At 38.4% G+C, this 23573-nt stretch overlaps 1 protein-coding gene across 16 annotated transcripts in view; it reads right to left on the bottom strand.

Moving 5' to 3' along the window:
* ARHGEF9 (Cdc42 guanine nucleotide exchange factor 9) overlaps nt 1–23573 on the bottom strand; it is a 435862-nt gene that overhangs the window by 69782 nt on the left and 342507 nt on the right. For all 16 annotated transcript variants that reach the window (XM_043895128.1, XM_043895127.1, XM_043895129.1 and 13 more), the window contains one exon: nt 2267–2499. In XM_043895128.1, the coding sequence (XP_043751063.1) occupies nt 2267–2499 (233 nt within the window). The remainder of the gene's footprint in view (nt 1–2266; nt 2500–23573) is intronic.

Below are 23573 nucleotides of genomic sequence, written 5' to 3'. Positions count from 1 at the left end.
TCCATGGAACAGATACTCAGGAGCAGGCAGGAAATGAGCTGTGATATAAAAACATTTGAGAATCACTCTTTGAATATACTGATTTTAGAACCATTGGTCTGAAAGCTGCTCCACTGAGATTTAGGTATAATAGTGGCTGTTTCTGGTCACTTAGCACCTTGAAATATACCTATGGAGGTTATTTAAATTCATCACATCATGAGCAGGCAGAACTAGAAAAGGCCTTCCAGACTGTGTAGTATAATGGCTCACAAATCTTCCTGGGCACTTGGAGGACTCTGTAAAAAGCTAGGCTCCCAGACCACTGTCCGTACTTTGTGTCCCTGCTATGCCACAGACTTCCTCTTTGTCATTTTCTCTCTCCGGGACTCAGTCTCTCCAGCCATAGAATGAGGAAGTCTGACTAGAAGAACTTCCTTTAAGGCCCTTCCCATTTTAGGGCCATAAATGTTTTTCATTTTTATTTTTAATTTAGTGGGGGTTCTTCAGTATCCTATTAGCTCTCACAAGTCTTCTCCTTCGAAAAGTTGGGACTCAGTTTTGGTAATGGGCTATAGTAAACCTTTTAAGTGAGATTTACTCACCTCCAAGTTTCATGTCTGAGTACTCCCATCCCCCAGCTAGTATACAGAATCAGGGAGAAGAGAACACAGTCTTCCTTTGCAAAGTCTTTCTATACCTACTTCCCTCACAGCCAATGGATCAACGAAGGCAGAGCTATCACTGGTGGTGTTACTTACACAAAGGGAGAGCCCACTGATGCCAGATTTGGTTTCAAATCTGAATCTGTCCAGGGCTTCAGAAACACTGGAGCACATGACCCACGATTTGCTAAAGAAACAACATCAACTTAAAAATGAACCTAGAGATTGACCTAGAAGCTTGACATAAAGCCAGCTGACCCACACACATGGCCTTATGCAACTAAGTCTGGAAGTCAGATCCAAGGAAACTAGGCAACAGAGTTAAATGAAAGTAAGAAACAAGCCTGATGAGAATGAGACAAAAACTAAAGGAGATTGGGCAAAGGCCTTCTTTATTCTTGGAGTGCTCAATCAGGAGGAGAGTTGAGAGCTGGGCCAACAAACCTAAGGTCAGATATCCAATATCAATCAAAAGCATGCTATAAACAGCCTGGGAGTTCTAGGTCATGGAGTAAAGGATATACAAAACTAGGGGATGGTTTACTGTAGGCCACTTCCATTGCTGGAGATGGCTCGCAGTACAGTGGTTTAGTCCCTCAGTCATGTCTGACTCGGTGACCACCAAGCTTCTCTGATCATGGGATTTCCTAGGCAAGAACACTAGAGTGGGTTGGCATTTCCTTCTCCAGGGAAACTTCCTGATCCAGGGATGGAACCTGCATCTCCTGCTTAGCAGGCAGGTCCTTCACCACTGATCTACCTGGAAAGCCCAACTTGCAATATATACCTTACAAATAGGGGATTAGAAGTACTATTTCCATTCAGAGAGATAAATAAAGCTCTTTTATCCTTTTGGGGTTTTCTTGAAAATATTGAAAAACTTAAAAAAAAATCAGGGAAATTCTCAAGTCTATTTTCCCCTAGTTATGCTCTGGATCTAAGGGGAGGGTACAGTTCGATGAGGCAGAAGAGGGAGGAAAAGACTAAAGAAGTACAGGATTGTAGCCTTTCAGAATTATAAGGTCAGTACAAGCTGAGTATTCTGTTATCAGGATATTTGACTCTATCAAGCAGAAAATAAAAAGTTGGTTCCCTTGGATAATTTCCCAAGGTGAGGGAGTGATAAAGAATCTACCTGCCAGTGCAGGAGACACAGGGGATGTAGGTTTGCTCCCTGGGTTGGGAACATCCCCTGGAGAAGGAAATGTCAACCCACTCCAGTTTTCCTGCCTGGAAAATCCCATGGACAGAGGTGCCTGGTGGGCTACAGTCCAAGGAGTTGCAAAGAGCTGGACATGACTGAGCAGCCAAACACCTTCACTTGGCTGAATTCAGGACCAAGGACTAGGCTATAAGCTTCCTGAAGACAGTGTCTTAAGCTGTACAATAATGATGCACACTGATTTTGTGTATATATTTATTTACAAGTTTATAAACAACTCTTATAAACACTACCTCACTTTATACACACAAGAGTCTTGAGAAGTAAGCAAGAATATATCATCATCCCATTGTACATATAAGCTAACAGCTCTGAAAAGGCAAAAGAACATATACTGTCAATAAGTACTAACATGTAGAGGAGGTTCTCTCCTTCACTACTGCCTCCCTCAATTCCTTACCTATGGTCCTGGGCGGTATACTTGAGGAGCTCAGCCAGCTGTAAGGGATACTTGCAGATCTTCTGTACTGGCGTCAAAAGGAAACCATCAATGGCAATGTCAATCATTTGCTGCAAGAGGCGACAGGCCTCAAAAAAGTGTTGGTAGCGGCTGTCCTTCATCAGTTTGGAGAGCTCCATACAGGCGTCCAGGTGATTGTTACAGTACTCAGAGTATATCCAGAATCCATCTTGCTGTGAGCAGAGGAAAGATGGAGAGAAAAGGAAATGCTACTGAGGACTCCAAAAGAAGTTCTGGAGATATGGAATGACAAACCGTCTTCTTATGTAGAAATATAAAAATGATAACAACATCAATCTTTTCTAAACTGATTCATAATTTAATAACAAATTATTTGGGAATTAGACAAACTGATTGCAAAAAATCATATATAAAAATAAATAAGTAGGAATAGCAAGTAAATTCTATAAAAGAAGGCTAATGAGAGGAGACTGACACTGAAAATAGTAAAACACAATATCATAATAAAATTCGGGCATTGGATCATAGAGGTAGGTCAGAGATCTATTTCTTGTAGTGGCAGACTAGTTTTAGGTGAAACTTCACCACTGAGAAAAGTTAGAAAATCTGGAAAAACATAATAAATTTCTGTTTGAATGAATCACATCATCCAGAGTTTCAGATTTTCTCCAAAGAATATTCTGTAGGAAATACACCATGGAACTTTCAGGAGTAAAGAGTAGTGATGAATGCAAGTTAAACATAAATGGCTGAGAAAAACAATGTGTGTGTATGTGTGTGTGTGTACATGTAAAGAAGGGAGGAGGAGAAGGTAAGGGGTGTTTATTCAAATGATATACCAAAATCAGAGGAATGTTAATATTAGATGAATCTGGGTAATGGCATCTTTCATTTTATTGCACTTCACTTAACTGCACTTCACTGATATCATGTTTTTCACAAATTGAAAGATTTGGAGAAAGACTTGGTTGAGAAAGTCTATTGGCATCATTTTTCCAATAGCATTTGTTCACTTCATGCCTCTGTGCCACATTTTGGTATTTCTTGCAATGTTTCAAACTTCTCCACTATTATTATATTTGTCATGGTGATCTATGATCAGTGATCTTTGATGTTAATATTGTAATTGTTTGTGGATACTACAAACCTATATAACAAGGTAAATGCAATACATAAGTGTTGTGTGTTCTGACTACTCCACTGTTCCCCTATCTCTCTCTTCTCTGACCTCACTATTTCCTAAGACACAACAATACTGAAGTCAAGTCAATTTATAATTCTACAATGATCTCTAGTGTTCAAGTGAGAGGAAGTGTTCTATGTCTCTAAATTTAAGTCAAAAGCTAGAAATAATTAAACTTAGGAAGGAAGGTATATCAAAAGCTGAGATAGGCTGAAAGCTATAACTCTTGCACCAAATAGTTAGCCAAGTTGTAAATGAAAGGGAAATATTCTTGAAGGAAACTAAAAGTGCTACTCCAGTGAACACACAAATGATAAGAAAGTGAAAACAACCTTATTGCTGATATGGAGAAAGGTTGAATGGTCTGGATAGATCAAACTAGCCTAACCCAGAGCAAGACTCTAACTCTCTTCAATTCTGCAAAGGCTGAAAGAGATGTGAAAGCTGCAGAGAAAAGAGTGAAGCTGAGAGAACAAGATGGTGGTGGGGTAGGTGAACATGGAGTGCACCTCTCTCCACAGATACATCAGGAATACACCTTCAGACACAAAAGTGCATGCAGAACATCAGCTGAGAGCAGACAGCAGTACGTGACCAGTGGAAAAGAATAAACAGAATCACGCAAAACTTGGTAAAATGAAGAAACTAGGGGGAAAAACAGGAGTATTAGTAGGACTGGATCTACCCTCAGCAGGTGGGGGAACTGAAGCAGGGGTCTGATCCCCACAGTGGGGCAACTGTCTGAGTCACAGGAGAAACATTTAAGGCTGAGAGTGAAACAGCTGATCTGTGGCAGCCTAAATGGAATGACAGTCAGACAGTCCTTGACACAGCCATACATACCCTGGACAGGGATGCAGGTCCCGTGGAAGGTGTAGCAGCTGGGAGCTGGATTTTAGGGATGATGGAGCAATCCCAGTGCGAGGGCTGCTGTTGACTGCAGAGAGACGCATCGAGTGGATGTGAGGGAGGAGATCAGGGGGGAAATGCCTATGGAGGGAAGTTGGAAAGCCAGGCAGCCATGGAAGCAAGGCGATACTCCTGAGTCACGCATAGGAGGTGGAGCCACCACCATAGCCTCTCTCTCCCCACATGCCAGCATCTGCAGCTGAACAATAGAGAGGGTGGCCCATCAAATGCCTCACACACTGAACTAGAGTAGGACTCCAGCCAGGGTGTTCCTTTAAGTGATTGATGCGCCGAACTACAGAGTAGGACCCCACCCAGGATGCCCTTTTAAGTGCCTAATGTGCCAATCTACAGAGTAGACCCCAGTCGGGGGTGGGGGGGCCTCTCTATGTGCCTGACATGATGAACAACAGAGAAGGACCCCAGGCAAGGGATCCCTCTAAGTGCCTGAACAGGCGGAGCTATGGAGAAAGACTGGCCAAAGAGGCCTTCTGATCACCAGCTAAAAGAATCTTGAAAAAAGACTGATAGGGCCATAACTCCTGCCATGGAGGCAGTTTGTATACCTGAACACTTGGCGCTGCCAGGGTCCCTGAAAGCCAAGCAGTTGCACCACCTTCATGCTCAACTCTCACTGGGGCAGAGCTGCCACAGACCAAAAAAAAAAAAAAAAGTCTTGTGTTTATGCACACTCGGTCACTTTGTTCCTGTCCGACTCTTTGCGATCCTGTTGACTGTGGCATGCCAGGCTTCTCTGTCAGAGATGGGGTTATCCAGGCAACAATACTGGAGCTTATTAGCCAATACTGGTTGCCATACACTTCTAGAGCACTATATTTCCTGCTGCCCTAGCTGTCAATCCCCCTGAGTACCTGGTGCTGCCAGAACCCCTGTGACCCAAGCAGCTGCACCATTTCCACACCTGATCCTCACAGAGGCAAACCCAAGCCCTCCAGGGAAGCCTCAGGAGCTAAACCCCAGGGGACGACACACGTGTAGAGGTGGAAATAAAGCAACAATTGAAACCCAGGAGCAGTGTGGCTAAGGAAGAAGACCTAAAACCTTCCCAATACCTATACAAGCTGCAGATTAAATCCACACGATAAAATAAGCAGACTCTGTGTCTATGAAATATATAAAAGGCCATTGAGAACTCCCACAAAAGAAAATGCACTAGCTCTGATAGCTGTGGACATTGGAGGAAAGAACACACAAGAGTAGGACCAGATTAGAATCTGAGCAGCCCCCACAGCAGGTCCAGAGATCAGTACAGTGTTGGAGGGCAACCTAGGGATGTAAGGTGGACAGTGATTCCCATAGCGGGAAAGGATTCTGACAGCAGAGACTCAAGAAAATCATTTATTATTGGCACTAAGAAATCCAATTAAGCTTTGGAGTTTTGTTTTTTATTTTTTTTTTCTTTTTCCTCGGTCACATTTTTTATTGTTGTCATAAAACTCTGCCTCTACATTGGGCATTTGCAGTTCTGTGGAGTTTTACTCTTTTGTTTTCCTTTTGTCTTTTTTTAATTTTATTTTTTTAAACAAATAATTACTTTTCTACGTTTATTCCTGTGTTTGCTTTTCCTACTGTTCTTTTCCCTTTGTAGTTAATCTTTAATGTATAGAAACCTTCTTTATCTACCTCTATTTAACTTTGCATATCTATATTTCTTTCTCTCCTTTCCTCTCAACATATTTGTTACTTTTACTTTCATTGCTTTATTCCCCAGTTGGCACCTTGCTTTAGTTTTGTTTTCCAGTTTGTGCTTTAATTAGTTTTTAAATTAGTTTTGTTCTGTTAGATACAATTTTTGGTTTCCTTTGTTAGCTGGGTCAATCTATTGTAGTTAATTTTTGTTGGACTGTTTTGATTTTTCTTATGTGTCAATATGTATATGTGTATATTTAGTCACACTTTCTATTGTTGTTATAAACCTCTGCCTCTATATTGGGCTTTTGACGTTCTGCAGGCTTTTCCTCTTTTCTCCCCTTTTTTCTTTCTTCTTCCATTTTTTCTCAATTCTTTTTTATAATTTTAATTTTTTAAACCTATTATATTATCTCTAAATTTATTATTTCATTTGCCTTTGCTACTGTTCTTTTCCACTTGCAGATAATCTCTAATATATATAAATCTTCTTCCTCTACCTTTATTTAACTTTGCATAGCTATTCTTTCTTTTTTTAAAAAATAATTGATTTATATTAATTGGAGGCTAATTACTTTACAATATTATAGTGGTTTTTGACATACATTGACATGAATCAGCTATGGGTGTAAATGTGTTCCCTATCCTGAACCCCCCTCCCACCTCCCTCCCCATCCCAACTCTCAGGGTCATCCCAGTGCATCAACCCTGAGCACCATGTCTCATGCATCAAACCTGGACTAGCAATCTGTTTCACATATGATAATATACATGTTTCAACACTATTCTCTCAAATCATCCTACCTCCGCCTTCTCCCACAGAGTCCAAAAGTCTGTTCTATACTTCTGTATCTCTTTTGTTGTCCCACATTTAGGGTCATCATTACCATCTTTCTAAATTCCATATATATATGTTAATATACTATATTGGTATTTTTCTTTCTGGCTTACTTCACTCTGTAAAATAGGCTCCAATTTCACACACCTCATTAGAACTGATTCAAATGCATTCTTTTTAATGGCTGAGTAATAATCCACTGTGTATATGTACCATAGCTTTCTCATCCATTCATCTGCCGATGGACATCTAGGTTGTTTCTATGTCCTAGATATTGTAAATAGTGTTGTGATGAATATTGGGGTACATGTGTCTCTTTCAATTCTGGTTTCGTCAGTATGTATGCCAAGCAGTGGGATTGTTGGGCCGTATGGCAGTTCAATTTCCAACTTTTTAAGGAATTTCCACACTGTTCTCCATAATGGCTGTACTAGTTTGCATTCCCACCAACAGTGTAAGAGGGTTGCCTTTTCTCCACACCCTCCCCAGCATTCATTGTTTGTAGACTTTTTGATAGCAGCCATTCTGACCAGCGTGAGAAGGTACCTCATTGTAGTTTGATTTGCATTTCTCTGATAATGAGTGATGTTGAGCAACTTTTCATGGGTTTGTTAGCCATCTGTATGTCTTCTCTGAAGAAATGTCTGTTTAGTTCTTTGGCCCACTTTTTGATTGGGTCGTTTATTTCTCCAGAATTGAGCTACAGGAGATGCTTGTATATTTTTGAGATTAATTTTTTTTCAGTTGTTTTATTTGCTATTATTTTATCCCATTCTGAAAGCTCTTTTCACTTTGCTTATAATTTCCTTCGTTGTGCAAAAGCTTTTACATTTAATTAGGTTCCATTGGTTTATTTTTGCTTTTATTTCCATTACTCTGGGAGGTGGGTCATAGAGGATCCTGCTGTGATATATGTCAGAGAGTGTTTGCCTATGTTTTCCTCTAGCAGTTTTATAGATTCAGACAAGTGGCTTGTCAAGGTTTCCTGGTTAAGGAAGCTTGTGTCAGTATTCTGGTGTGTGGAGTTGGATCTCTTCTCTCTGGAGTGCAATGAAGTGTCCAGTCATGAGTTTTGAGGTCTATGGGTTTGGTGTGACTTTGGGCAGCTTGTATATTAATGCTGAATTAGTGTGGTATGTCTTGTTCTGGAATTTGTTGGCTCTTGGGTGGAGCTTGGTTTCAGTGCAGGTATGGAGGCTGTTGGATGAGCTCTTTTTGATTAATGTTCCCTGGAGCCAGCAGTTTTCTGGTGTTCTCAGGTTTTGGATTTAAGACCCCTGCCTCTGGTTTTCAGTATTATTCTTACAGTAGCCTCAAGATTTCTCTATCCATACTGCACTGATGATAAAACATCTAGGTTAATGGAGAAAAGATTCTCCACAGTGAGGGACACCCAGAGAGGTTCACAGAATTACATGGAGAAGAGAAGAGGGAGGAAGGTGATAGAGGTGACCAGAAGGAGAAGAGGGGAAGTCAAAAGGAGAGAGACAGAGAGCCAGTAATCAGTGCCCTAACTGTTCTCCACAGCCCAGAATACCAAAAGAGATTCATGGAGTTTAGTAGAGAAGAGAAGGGGGAGGGAGGAGATAGAGGTGACCTGTGGGAGAAAAAGGAGAGTCAAAAGTGGGAGAGGGCAATCAAACCAGTAATCACACTCCTAAGTAAAAATGGGTACTGAAGATTGGATTCTTAAAGGTACAAAATTGATAACAAATACCAAAGCCAAAGATTAAAAATCTAGAGTAGATGTTATACTCTCAAAAATATAATATTAAAAATTAAAAAAATCTCAAAAATTATTGAAAATATATATGAAATTTGCTTTAAAAATAAGGTCTTTTTTTTTGCAAGATAATAGTAGGTTATAACAATGAAAATTAAAGGAGTAATAAAGGGCTTAAAATAAAAAAAAATACTAAAAGTTATAATAGCAAAATATATCTAGGAATTTCTCTGGAGCTGTTGTGGGCAGTGTGGGGTCAATTCAATTTCAGATAGTTCCTTGTTCCAGCTTATACTTCTTCTCAAGGTCTACAGGCCCCTTCCAATGTAGTCAGTGCCAACCACAGGGTTTTAACCTGCTGCAACTGTTACTTCCAAAGTGGTTCCCTCTTTCTGTCTTCTGTTTACAAGTCTCTTCAGTGTCTAATTTCTTCCCTAACACAAGGGGGCGAACGTGGTCACTTATTTAGGCTCACTTGTTCAGTTGTGCTGTAGGGAGGGAGGAACGATGCAAACAAATATCACTGGCGTTTATGGGGAGTGCTTGCATTGTCTAGGCCACACTGGGTTTGAGCCCGCTCACGGTGTGTGTGCTTTCCTGGTCTACATTGCTCAGGCTCCAGGTTGCTCTGCAGGGAAACTGTCAACAGTGGGCCCTGGGTTGTGAGAACTTCCCAGGTCTAAGTCACTCAGGTTCAGGTTCTTGGGTACACCACAAAGGCACAGACTCGGTTGGGCCTGCGTTTTGTGCCCTTCCCAGGTCAGAGCAGCTCAGGTGACCAGGTGTTTGGTAAGCACACTCTTCCCAGGTGTGTGATGCGTCTTATCAACTCCCTGGTCACTGCCGCTTGGTTTCCTGGATGCACATTGGGAGCGCCGTCTCAGGTGTGCCATGTGTCTCCTCTGGGGAGCTGATCTCTGACTGCAACCCTCCTGGTGAATGTCAACCGTCCAGGATCCCAGGAAGACTGTTAGCAAGTGCTCGCTGCTCGCAGTTTGGTAGAGGATGCCATCTCTGGGGCCAAGATTGCCCCTTTCTGGCTCTGGCTGTCACCTGCCTACCTCTCTGCCTCCAGCAGGGGATGGGCCAGTCCACAGGCGGCTAGCTCTCCTCTGGTATTCACTCAGTCCTTTATTTTGTGAGTGGGCCCAGCAGTGCCTTAGGTTAGAGCTTTTCATGGGAAAGTTCTCCCCCCCCCCCTTTTTTTTTCTCTCTCTTGCTATCTCACAATTTGGGTTGCTATCTCACATTAGCTCCCTCAGATTGTCCTCAGGGCATTCAGGCCCAGTCTTTACCCTAAGCAATGCAGCCCGTACCTCCCTGTTCAGTCCCCGCTTGCTGGTGGCGAATGTGAGGGTCTGGGCTACTTCTCTACTGGGAGTTGCAGTTAGGCGCATAATCTGTGGGTTTTATTTATTTATTTTTTCCTCCCGGTTATGTTGCTCCCCGTGATTCCAAAACTCCCCACAGACCCGCCGGTGAGAGGGCTTCCTGGTGTTTGGAAACTTCTCCTCTTTCATGACTCCCTCCTCAGGATGGGTCTCCATCCCTAACTCTTTTGTCTCTCTTTTTATCTTTTATATTTTGTCCTACCTCCTTTTGAAGAGAATGGGCTGCCTTTCTCGTTGCCTGGTGTCCTCTGCCAGCGTTCAAAAGTTATTTTGTGAAATTTGTTCAGCGTTCAAATGATCTTTCGATGAATTTGTGGGGGAGAAAGATCTTTTGATGAATTTGTGGGGGAGAAAGTTGTCTTTCGATGAATTTGTGGGGGAGAAAGTTGTCTCCCCATCCTATTCCTCGACCATCTTAGGACCATCCCCCTCTTTCTTTCTTTCCTCTCAACATATTTGTCTGTTTTATTTTCATTGCTTTATTACCCACTTGGTACCTTGCATTAGTTTGTTTTCCAGTTTGTGCTTAAGTTAGTTTTGTTCTTAACAGGTAAATATAATTTTTTATTTCCTTTGTTCTCTGGATCAATCTACTGTACTTTGTTTTTGTTGGACTGTTTTCACTTTGCTCACAGGTGTATATGTATATGTATATATTCCATTATTTTAATTACTTTGTAACTGACATTTGTCTGGGGTTCATCTTTGTTCTCTCATTTTTGGATATTGGTTTTACTCTCCTTTAATGGCATAACAAACCACTTGTGGAACCTTCATTCCTGACCAGAGATCAAACCCTGAGACTTTGGAGTGGGATCACTGACTCCAAGACCCTAGAGTACCAGAGAACTAACCCTAGGGAATATCAAATAGTGAGAACTCCCACAAAGGAAACCACTTGAATACATCACCTGGTATCACCCAACCACCAGCAGCACCCTGTGCAGGATGCCTGGTCTAAACAACAACAACAACAACAAAATACAAACCAAATCAGCAGACAGGAGTACCATCTGACTCAGCCTTGCCCATAAGAGGAAAAACAAACAAACAAACAAAAACTGAGCTCAAATCTCACCCTACAAAAAGCTCACACAAAGCACTGGACCAACCTTAGGAGAGCAGAAACCACAAGGAAGAAAGAATTCAACCTTCTTCAAGGAAAGAATTCAACTTTCCTTGAAGCCTGGGAAAGGAGACCCCAAACACAATAACTTTAAAAAAAAAAAGAAAGAAAAGGGAGGGAAATACTGCACAAATGAAATAACAAATTAGAAACACAGAAGTCCAAATAAATGAAGAGGAAATAGGAAAATTACCTTAAAAATTTTCAAAATAATGATAGTAAAGATGATCAAAACCATTAAAACAAAATGGAGAAAATGCAAGAATCAATTAACAAAGACCTAGAGGAATTAAAGAATAAACATACAGAGACAAACAACACAATTACTGAAATTAGAAATACTCTAGAAGGAACCAATAGAAGAATACCTGATTCAGAAGAATGAATCAGTGAGCTGGAAGATAAAATAGTGGAAATAAATTCTGAAGAGAAAAATAAAGTAAAAAGAATGAAAAGAGCTGAGGACAGTCTCAGAGAGCTATGGAACCATATCAAATGAACCAACATTGAATTATAGGGGTCCAAGCAGAAGAAGAGAAAAAAAAAAAGGGTATGGGAAAACTTCTGAAGAGATTATAGTTGAAAATTTCCCCAACATGGAAAAGGAAATAGCCAATCAAGTCTAACAGGCACAAAGAACCCCATACAGGATAAACCCAAGGAGAAACATGCCAGGACACATACTAATCAAACTAACAAAGATGAAACACAAAGAAAGAATATTAAAAACAGTAAGGGAGAAGCAACAAGTAACATACAATGGAAACCCTATATGCTTAACAGCTGATCTTTTAGCAGAAACTCTGCAGGCCAGAAGGGGATGGCAGGATATATTTAAAGGACTGAAAGGGAAAAATCTACAACCAAGATTATTGTACCCAGCAAGGATCTCATTCAAAATTGGTGGAGAAATCAAAAGCTTTTCAGACAAGTCAAAGTTAAGAGAATTCAGTACCAGCAAACAGCTTTACAACAAATGTTAAAGGGACTTATATAGTAAAGAAATACAACAGAAGAAAAAACATTTACAAAATCAACCACAAATAATTAGAAGATGGTAATAGGGACAAATATATCTATAATTACTTTAAATGTAAATGGGTTAAATGCTCCAACCAAAAGACAAAGACTGGCTGAATGGATACAAAAACAAGACCCATATGTATGCTGTCTACACGAAACCCACTTCAGATCTCAAGACACATATAGACTGAAAGTGAGAGGATGGAAAAATACATTCCATGCAAATAGGGAGCAAAAGAAAGCTGGAGTAGCCACCCTCATATCAGACAAAATAGACCTTAAAATAAGATTACAACAGATAAGGAAGGCTACTACACAATGATCAAGGGATCAGTCCAAGAGGAAGACATAACAATTATAAATATCTATGCACCCAACATAGGAGCACCTCAGTACATAAGACAAACACCAACAGACATAAAAGGAACAATTGACAGTAAGACAATAATAGTAGGAGATTTTAACACCCCACTCACACCAATGGACGGATGATCAAAACAGAAAATTAATAAGGAAAGACAACTCTTAAATGATACATTAGATGAGATGGATCTCATTGGTATCTTCAGGACATTCCATCCAAATGAAGAATAATATACCTTCTTCTCAAGTGCACATGGAACATTCTCCAGGATAGACCATATCTTGGGTCACAAATCAAACCTCAGTAAATTTAAGAAAATTGAAATCGTATCAAGCGTCTTCTCTGACCACAATGCTGAGACTAGATATCAGTTACAAGAAAATAACTGTAAGAAAAACAAACACATGGAGATTAAACAACGTGTTTCTAAATTACCAATATGTTACTGAAGAAATCAAAAGGGAAATAAAAAAAAAATCTAGAAACAAATGACAATGAAAAAACAACCAAAAACCTATGGGATGCAGCAAAATCAGTTCTAAGAGGGAAGTTTATAGGAATACAATGCTACCTCAAGAAACAAGAAAAACATCGAATAGACAACCTAACTTTACACCTAAAGCAACTGGAAAAAGAAGAAAAAAATCCCAAAATTAGTAGAAGGAAAGAAATCATAAAGACCCTAGCAGAAATAAATGAAAAAGAAATGAAAGAAACAACAGTAAAGGTTAGTAAAACTAAAAGCTGCTTGTTTGTGAAGATAAAATTTACAAACCCATAGCCAGACTCATCAAGAAAAAAGAGAGAAGAATCAAATCAACAAAATTGGAAGTGAAAAAGCAGAGGTTCCAACAAACAATGCAGAAGTACAAAGGATTATAAGGGGCTATTATGGACAACTATATATGAATAAGATAACCTAGAAGAAATGCAAAGATTTTTAGATAAGTTCAATCTTCCAAGACTGAATCAGGAAGAAATAGAATTATGAACAACTAAATTACAAGCACTGAAATTGAAGCTGTGATAAAAAAATCTCCCCAAAGAACCAAAGCCCAGGACAAGATGGCTTCACAGGAGAATAATACCAAACACTTAGAGAAGAGATAATGCCTTTCCCTCTAAAACTCAAAAATTGCAGAAGGAGGAACACTTCCAAACTCATTCTATGAGACCAGCAACACCCTGATACCAAAACCAGACAAAGAAAACAGGAAAAAAGAAAACTACAGACTAATATTACTGATGAACATAGATGAAAAAATCCTCAACAAAAATTTAGCAAACAGAATTCAGCAACACATCAAAAAGCTCATACACCATGATCAAGTTGGGTTTATTCCAGGGGTGCAAGGATTCTTCAATATATGGAAATCAATAAATGTGATAGACCATATTAACAAACTGAAAGATAAAAACCATATGATAATCTCAATCGATGCAGAGAAAGCCTTTGATAAAATTCAGCACCCATTTATGACTAAAACTCTTCAAACAATGGGCATAGAAGGAACCCACATCAACATAGTGAAGGCCATATATGATAAGCCTACGGTAAACATTATTCTCAATGGCAAAAAACTGAAAGCATCCCTCCTAAGATCAGGAACAAGACAAGGGTGTCCATTTTTGCCACTGTTATTGAATAGAGTTCTGAAAGTTCTAGCTACAGGATTCAGAGAAGAAAAATAAATAAAAGGAATCTAGATCAAAAAAGAAGAAGTAAAGCTCTCACTGTTTGCAGATGACATGATTCTGTGTATAGAAAATCCTAAAGATAGTATCATAAAATTACTAGAGCTAATCAGTGAATTTAGCAAAGTTGCAGGACACAAAGTCAATACACAAAATCCACTTGCATTTCTATATACTAACAATGAAAAATCAGAAAAACTAAGGAATCAATCTCATTCACCATTGCAACAAAAAGAATTAAATATCTAGGAATAAACTTACCGAAGAAAACAAAAGTACTGCACACAGATAATTATAAGACACTAATGAAACAAAAACCAAAGATGACATAAAGAGATGAGAAATATTCTATATTCTTAGGTAAGAAAAATCAATATTATGAAAATGAGTATACTTCCAAATGTAATCTACAGATTTAATGCTATCCCTATCAAATTACCAATGGCATTTTTCACAGAACTAGAATAAAAAAAAAAAAAACACAATTCATATGGAAACACAAAAACTCCAAATAGCCAAAACAGTCTTGAGAAAGAAGAATCGAGCTGGAGGAATCAAGCTTCCTGACTTCAGGTTATACTACAAAGCTACAGTTATCAAGGTAGTATTGTACTGGCACAAAAACAAGAATATAGACCAATGGAACAAGATAGAAAGCCCAGAAATAAACTCATGCACCTATGGGTATCTTATTTTTGACAAAGGAAGCAAGAATATACAATGGGGCAAAGACAGCCTCTTCAATAAATGGTGCTGGGAAAACTGGGCAGCTACATGTAAAAGAATGAAATGGGAACATTTCCTAATACCATACACAAAGATAAATTCAAAATGGATTAAAGACATAAATGTAAGACCAGAAACTATAAAACTCTTAGAGGAAAACATAGGCAGAACACTCAATGACATAAATCAAAGCAAGATCCTCTATGACCCACCTCCTAGAGTTATGAAAATAAAAACAAAAGTAAACAAGTGGGGATGGATTAAACTTAAAAGCTTTTGCACAGCAAAGGGAACTATAAGCCAGGTGAAAAGACAACTCTTAGAATGGGAGAAAATAATAGCAAATGAACTGACAAAGGATTAATTTCCAAAATATACAAGCAGCTCATACAACTCAATACCAGAAAAACAAGCAAACCAACCAAAAAGTGTGAAAAAGACCTAAACAGACATTTTTCCAAAGAAGATATACAGATGGCTAACAAACACATGAAAAGGTGCTCAACATCATTCATTATTAGAGAAATACAAATCAAAACTACAGTGAGATAGCACCTCACACCAGTCAGAATGGCCCTCCTCAAAAAGTCTACAAACAATAAATGCTGGAAAGGGTGCAGAGAAAAGGGAACCCTCTTGCACTGTTGGTGGGAATGTCAATTGATTCAGCCACTTCCATACTATGGAAGATGGTATGAAGATTCCTTAAAACCCTAGGAATAAAACCACCATATGACCCAGCAATCCCACTCCCAGGCACATACCCTGAGGAAACCAAAATTGAGAGAGACATGTGTATCCCATTGTTCATTGCAGCACTATTTACAACATGAACAAGGAAAAACAGATGTTGTGAATTTCACAACAAAATTGTGAAATTTTTTGTTCTAGTTCTGTGAAAAATGCCATTGGTAATTTGATAGGGATAGCATTAAATCTGTAGATTGCATTTGGAAGTATGCTCATTTTCACAATATTGACTTTTCTTACCTAGGAATATGGAATATCTCTCATCTCTTTATGCCATCTTTGATTTCATTCATTAGTGTCTTATAATTATCTGTTTACAACAACTATTTACAACAAGAACATGGAAGCAACCTAGATGTCCATTGACAGATGAATGGATAAAGAAATAGTGGTAATATATACACAATGGAATATTACTCAGCCATAAAAAGGAACACATTTGAGACAGTTCTGATGAGGTGGATGAACCTAGAACCTATTATACAGAGTGAAGTGAGTCAGAAAGATAAAGATAAATAATGTATTCTTACACATATACACAGAATCTAGAAAATGGTACTGAAGAATTTACTTACAGGGCAACAGTGGAGAAAGAGACATAGAGAATAGACTTATGGACATGGGGAGAGGGGAGGAGTGGGTGAGATGTATGGAAAGAGTAACATGGAAACTTACATTACCGTATGCAAACTAGATTGCCAACAGGAATTTGCTATATGGCTCAGTAAACTCAAACAGGGACTCTGTATCAACCTACAGGGGTAGGATGGGGAAGGAGATGGGAGAGAGCTTCAAAAGGGGATACATGTATACCTATGGCTGGTTCATGTTGAGGTTTGACAGAGAACAACAAAATTCTGTAAAGCAATTATCCTTCAATAAAAAATAAATTAATTAAAAAAAAAGAGTGAAGCTATCAGAGTTCAGCTCATGAGATCTAAGGAAAGATGCCATCTCCATAACATAAAAGCACAAGGTAAAGCAGTAAGTACTAATGCAGAAACTGCAGCAAGTAATATAGAAGATATAGCTAAGATAGTGAAGTGTTACACTAAACAACAGATTTTCAGTGTAGACAAAGCAGCCGTCTATAGAAAAAAGATTCTGCTAGGACTTTTAAAACTAGAAAGGAAGTCAACACCTGGCTGCAAAACTTCAAAGGGCAGTTGATTCTCTTGTTATGAGTTAATATAGCTCCAGTGAGTTTAAGTCCAAGTCAATGCTCTTTTACCATTATGAAATACTGAGGTCTTTAAGTATTATGTTAGATCTACTTTGGCAGTGCTCAATAAATGGAACAACAAAACATAATTTACTGAATATTTTAGGCCAGCTGTTGAGACTTCTCAGAAAAAAATTCTATCAACATGTTACCACTCATTGACAATTCCCAAGAGCTCTGAGAGAGATGTACAATGAGATTAATGGTGTTTTCATGCCTGAAGTTGACTGGTTCTATGATGACCTAAAGGCCTTCTATAACTAACACCAAATAAAGATCTATTTTTCATCACAGGGATTGGAATGGAAAAGTAGGAAGTCAACAGATACCTGGAGTAACAGGCAAGTATGACCTAGGGGGAAAAAAAAAGTATGACCTAGGAGTGGGATTCCATGGTAGCTCAGCTGGTAAAGAAACCGCCTGCAATGCAAGAGACCCCCATTTGATTCCTGGATCAGGAAGATCCACTGGAGAAGGGATAGGACACCTACTCCATTATTCTTGGTCTTCCCTAGTGGCTCAGGCTCATAAAGAATATGCCCGCAATGTGCGAGACCTCGGCTTGATCCCTGGGTTGGGAAGATATCCTGGAGAAGGGAATGAGTATCCACTTCAGTATTCTGGCTTGGAGAATCCCATGGACATGGGGTTGAAAAGAGTTGGATACGACTGAGCGACTTTCACTTTCACTTTCTTTCATGACCTTGGAATACAAAATGAAGCAGGCCAAAGTCTAACAAAGTTTCGAGAAGAGAACACACTGGTCATAGCAAACATCCTCTTCCAACACAAGTACTGCTCTACACATGGATGTCACCAAATTATCAATACCGAAATCAGACTGATTACATTCTTTGCAGCTGAAGATGGAGAAGCTCTATACAGTCACCAAAAACAAGACATGGAGCTGACAGTGGCTCATATCATGAACTCCTTACTGCAAAATTCAAACTTAAATTGAATAAAGTAGGGAAAACCACTAGGCAAGTGAGGTATGGTCTAAATCAAATTCCTTATGATTATACAGTGGAGGTGATTAATAGATTCAAGGAATTAGATCTGATAGATAGAGTGCTTGAAGAACTATGGATAGAGGTTTAAACATAGTAGAGGAGGTGGTGATCAAAACCATCCCCAAGAAAAAGAAATGGAAAAAAGGCAAAATGGTTGTCTGAAGAGGCCTTACAAATAGCTGAGGAAAGAAGAGAAGTGAAAGGAAAGGGAGAAACAGAAAGATATAACCAACTGAATGAAGAGATCAAAAGAATAGAAAGGTGAGATAAGAAAGACTTCATCATTGAACAATGCAAAGAAATAGAGGAAACAGCAGAAAGGGAAAGTTCTCTTCAAGAAAACTGGAGGTATCAAGGGAATATTTCATGCAAGGATGGGCACGATAAAGGACAGAAACAGTAAGGAACTAACAGAAGTTGAAGAGATTAAGAAGAGGTGGCAAGAATACACAGAACTATACAACAAAAAGTCTTAATGATTTGGATAACCACTGTGGAATGGTCACTCACCTACAGTCAGACATCCTGGAATGTGAAGTCAAGTGGGCCTAAGGAAGCATCACTACAAACAAAGCTAGTGAAGGTGATGAAATTCCAGCTAAGCTATTTCAAATTCTAAAAGATGATGCTGTTAAAGTGCTGCACTTAATATGTCAGCAAACTTGGAAAACTCAACAGTGGCCACAGGACTGAAAAAGATCAATTTTCATTCCAATCCAAAAGAAGGTCAATGCCAAAGAATGTTCAAACTACTGAACAATAGTGCTCATTTCACATGCTAGGAAGGTAATGCTCAAAATCCTAGCTAGACTTCAGTGATATGTAAACTAGAATTTCCAGATGTACAAGTTGGATTTACAAAAGGCAGAAGAACCAGAGATCAAATTGCCAACATTCACTGGATCACAGAGAAAGCAAGGGAATGTAGAAAAACATCAACTTCTGCTTCATTGACTATGCTAAAGTCTTTGAATGTGTGGATCACAACAAACTGTCAAAAATTCTTAAAGAGATGGGAATACCAGACCACCTTATCTGTCTCCTGAGAAGGCTGTATGCAGGTAAAAAAGCAACAGTTAGAACCAGACATGGAACAATGGACTGGTTCAAAATTGACAAAGGAATACATCAAGGCTGTATACTGTCACCCTGTTTATTTAACTTAGATGCAGAGTACACCATGTGAAGCACCAGGATGGATGAAACATAAGCTGGAATCAAGATTGCTGGGAGAAATATCAATAACCCCAGATATGCAGATGACACTACCCTAATGGCAGAATGTTCAGAGGAACTTAAGAGCCTCTTGATAAAGGTGAAAGAGGAATATGAAAAGGCTGGCTTAAAACTCAACATTCAAGACACTAAGATCATGGCATCTGGTCCCATCATCTCATGGCAAATAGAAGGGGAAAGACTGGAAGCAGTGAGAGATTTTATTTTCTTGGGGTCCAAAATAACTGTGGATGATGACTGCAGCCATGAAATTAAGAGACGCTTGTTCCTTGGAAGGAAAGCTGTGACAAACCTAGACAGCATAAAAAGCAGAGATATCACTTTGCTGAAAAAGGTCTGTATACTCAAAGCTATGGTTTTTCCAGTAGCTATGTACCATTGTGAGGTTTGGACCATAAACAAGGCTTAAGTGAAGTCGCTCAGTTGTGTCCGACTCTTTGCGACCCCATGGACTGTAGCCTACCAGGTTCCTCCTTCCATGGGATTTTCTAGGCAGGAATATTGGAGTGGGTTGCCATTTCCTTCTCCAGGAGATCTTCCCAACCCAGGGATTGAGCCCAGGTCCCCCACGTTGTAGGCAGACGCTTTACTGTCTGAGCCACCAGGGAAGTCATAAAGAAGGCTTAGAACCAAAGAATTAATGCTTTCTAATTGTGTTGATGGAGAAGACTCGAGAGTCCTTTGGACAGCAAGGAGTTCAAACCAGTCAATCCTAAAGGAAATAAACTCTGAATATTCAATAGGAGGGCTGATGGTTAAGCTGAAGCTCCAATACACTGGCCACATGATGTTAAAATCTGATTTCATCAGAAAAGCCCCTGATGCTGGGAAAGATTGAAAGCAGGAAGAGAAGATGGCAACAGAGGTTAAGACGGTTGGATGGCATCACTGATTCAATGCACATGGACTTGGCAAACCCCAGGAGACAGTAAGGAACAGGGAAGCCTGGTGTGCTACAGTCCCTGGGGTCACAAAAAGTTAACACAACTTAGTGACTGAACAGCAAAAACAACAACAACAATACAGGCCCTAGATCAAGGAATAATTTTGATGTTTAAGTCTTAGCATTAAGAAATAAAATCTTTAAGGCTATAGCTGACATAGATTCCTCTGATAGATCTAGACAAAGAAAATTGAAAACCTGGAAAAGATTCACATTCTACATGCCTTTAAGAACATTTGTGGTTTATGGTAAGAGGTCAAAATAATCAGTGTTAATAGGATCTTGGAAGAAGTTAATTCCAACACTCATGGATAACTGAAAATTTTAAGACTTCAGTGGAGGAAGTAATTTCAGATGTGGTAGAAATAGCAAGACAACTAGAATTAGGAGTGGAGGTTGAGGATGTGACTGAATTGCTGCAATCTCATGATAAAACTTTAATGGATGAAGTGTTGCTTCTTATTGATGAGCAAATAAAGTTGTTTCTGAAGATGGAATCTACTCCTTATGAAGAAGCTGTGAAGACAGTTGAAATGACAACAAAGGATTTAGAATATTACATAAGCTCAGTTGCTAAAACAGTGGCAGGGTTTGAGAGAGTTTCCATTTTCAAAGAAATTCTATCATGAGTAAAGTACTGTCAATCACCATTGCATGCTACAGAGAAATTATTCATGAAAGGAAGAGTCAATTGATGCAGCAAAACTCATTGTTTTAATTTAAGAAATTGCCACAGCTACCCCAGCCTTCAGCAATCAACACCTTGATCAGTCAGCAGCTATCAACATATTGAGGTAAGACTCTCCACCAGCAAAGGATTATGACTTGCTGAAGGCTCAGATAATAGTTAGGATGTTTTATCAATAAAGTGTTTTTAAGTAAGGCATATATTGTTTTTTAGACATAATGCTCTTACACACTTAATAGACAATAATATAAAGTAAACATAACTTTTACATGCACTGGGAAACCAAAAAAAAATTTTGTGGCTCACTTTACTGTGGTGGTATGAAAACAAATTGACATATCTGAGGTATGCTTGTATGGGTACCCTTTGTAGTGTTCTTATTTTTTAATATAATTTTATTTATTTATTTTTGGCTGTTCTGGGTCTTCATTACTGTGTGTGGATTGTTCTTATTTTTTAAACTTTTCTGTAAGCTTGACATTATTTCTAAGTGTTACAAAAACCTCTACAATTTTTTGTATCCACTGTTCAGTACTCATTCAAAAAATAACCTGGTGTACAAGAACATAATAAATGAGTAAAACCTAAGAGAAATAAAAATATAACTGATAAAGAGTTTTTATACATGGGCTTAAAATTATTATTAAAAAATAAATAGGCAAGCCATACAGATCAAAAGAAGTCAGAAAATGCAAATCTGATAAAGAACTTGCATCCACTGTATAAAAAATACTGTAACTTAATAATAAAAAGTCAAACAACCTACTTTTAAAAATCAGGGAAAATAGTATGCTGAAAGGATAACACACCATGATTAGGAGGGACTTATCTCAATCCAATTCATCATGATAAAAAAATTAAAGGAGAAAATCCATATTACGTCAATAAGCATTTGATAAAATACATTTACTACATTTACACTAGAAGTCATCAGCAAACCAGGATTAGAAAAAAGCTTTCCCATGTGATAAAGAGTGACCATGAGAAACTTTAAAGCTAATATCATTCTCAATGGTAAAATATTGAATCTTTGCCCCTAAAAATCAGGTATAAGTAAAAAGATGCTTGCTCTTATCACTAACACTATACTACAGATCCTAGCTAGTTCAATAAGACAAGAAAAGAAAATAGGGGGTACACAGATTTAAGAAAAAGAAATAAAACTGCTATCTTTATTTAGAAATCATGTGATTGTGTATGTATAAAATTCTAAGGAATCTACAAAAAAAAAAAAAAACAACAACAACCCTCAACCCAATTAATGAATTTAGTAACACATCAGGATTCATCAATACAGTTGGCCCTCCATAGTGGCAGTTTCTCAATCTGTGGATTCAACCAACTGCAGATGGAAAATATTCAGAAAAAAGTTCCAGAAAGTTCCAAAAGGCAAAACTTGAATTTTCTGCATGCCAGTAACTAAATAGCATTTGCACTGTATTTACAGCCATTTATATAGTATTTTGGAGAAGGCAATGGCTACCCATTCCAGTACTCTTGCCTGGAAAACCCCATGGACAGAGGAGACTGGTAGGCTGCAGTCCATGGGGTCAGGAAGAGTTGGACATGACTGAGTGACTTCACTTCCACTTTTATCCATTGGAGAAGGAAATGCAACCCACTCCAGTGTTCTTGCCTGGAGAATCCCAGGGATGGCGGAACCTGGTGGGCTGTCGTCTGGGTCAAACAGAGTCGGACACGACTGAAGTGACTTAGCAGCAGCAGCAGCAGCATATAGTATTTATATTGTATTAAGTATCATAAATAAACTAGAGATGATTTAAAGTATATGGGAGTATATATTATACCTTTTGTATATGGGACTTGGGCGTCTGTGGATTTTGTTATCTGCACGGTGTCCTGGAACCAATCCCCTGCAATACTGGGGGACAGCTGTATAAAAAATCAATTGTATTTCTATATCATCACAACAAACTACAGGAGATTGAGATAAAAATGCAATTTATAAAGTAGCAAAAATTAACTACTTGGAAATCAATTTTTAAAAATAAGATCAAGACCTATACAAATGAAAACTATAAACAATGCTGGGAGATTTAATGTAATCCTAATTAAATTGCTAGAAGAGTTCTTTTTGGTTGGTGTGTTTCTTGCTTTTTGGTAGAACTAAGCAAGCTGATTCTTTCCCCCCTAGTTTTATCCAGAAATAACTGATATACATCACTGTATAAGTTTAAGGTGTACAGCAAGATGACTTGATTTATGTATATTGTGAAATGATAATCACAATGTTTATTTAACTTCCATCATCTCGTATAGATACAATAAAGAGAAAAAAAATTCTTATTGTGATAAGATAAATGTATATAGAAACACCTAGATGGGTGGGTTGGGGAGGGAGATGGGAGGGAGGTTCAAAAGGGAGGGGTTATATGTATATCTATGGCTGATTCATGTTGAGGTTTGACAGAACACATTAAAATTCTGTACCAATTATCCTTCAATAAAAAATAAATTAAAAAATCATCTAAAATAATTTTGAAAAAAAAGTGAATACGAAGAAGTTTACCTGCTTTCAAGACTTGCTATGAAGCTAGATTATTCAAGATGATGTGAGAAAAAAATTTTAGCTATGTATGGTGATGGATGTTAACTAGATTTATTGTGGCAATAATTTCATAACATATACAAATATTAAATTATCATTCTGTACACCTGAAACTGATATAATGTTATATGAGAATTATATCTCAACTTAAACAATAAGAAAACATAGTGTGGTATTACTATATAAATAGTCACATAGATCACTGGAACAGAATAGTTTTCTTAAAGATAGAACTAC

The sequence above is a fragment of the Cervus elaphus genome, chromosome X (assembly GCF_910594005.1).
Source record: "Cervus elaphus chromosome X, mCerEla1.1, whole genome shotgun sequence".
Lineage (NCBI taxonomy): Eukaryota > Metazoa > Chordata > Mammalia > Artiodactyla > Cervidae > Cervus > Cervus elaphus.
Note: the sequence above shows the minus strand (reverse complement) of the source record. Positions and strands in the feature narration are given on the sequence as shown.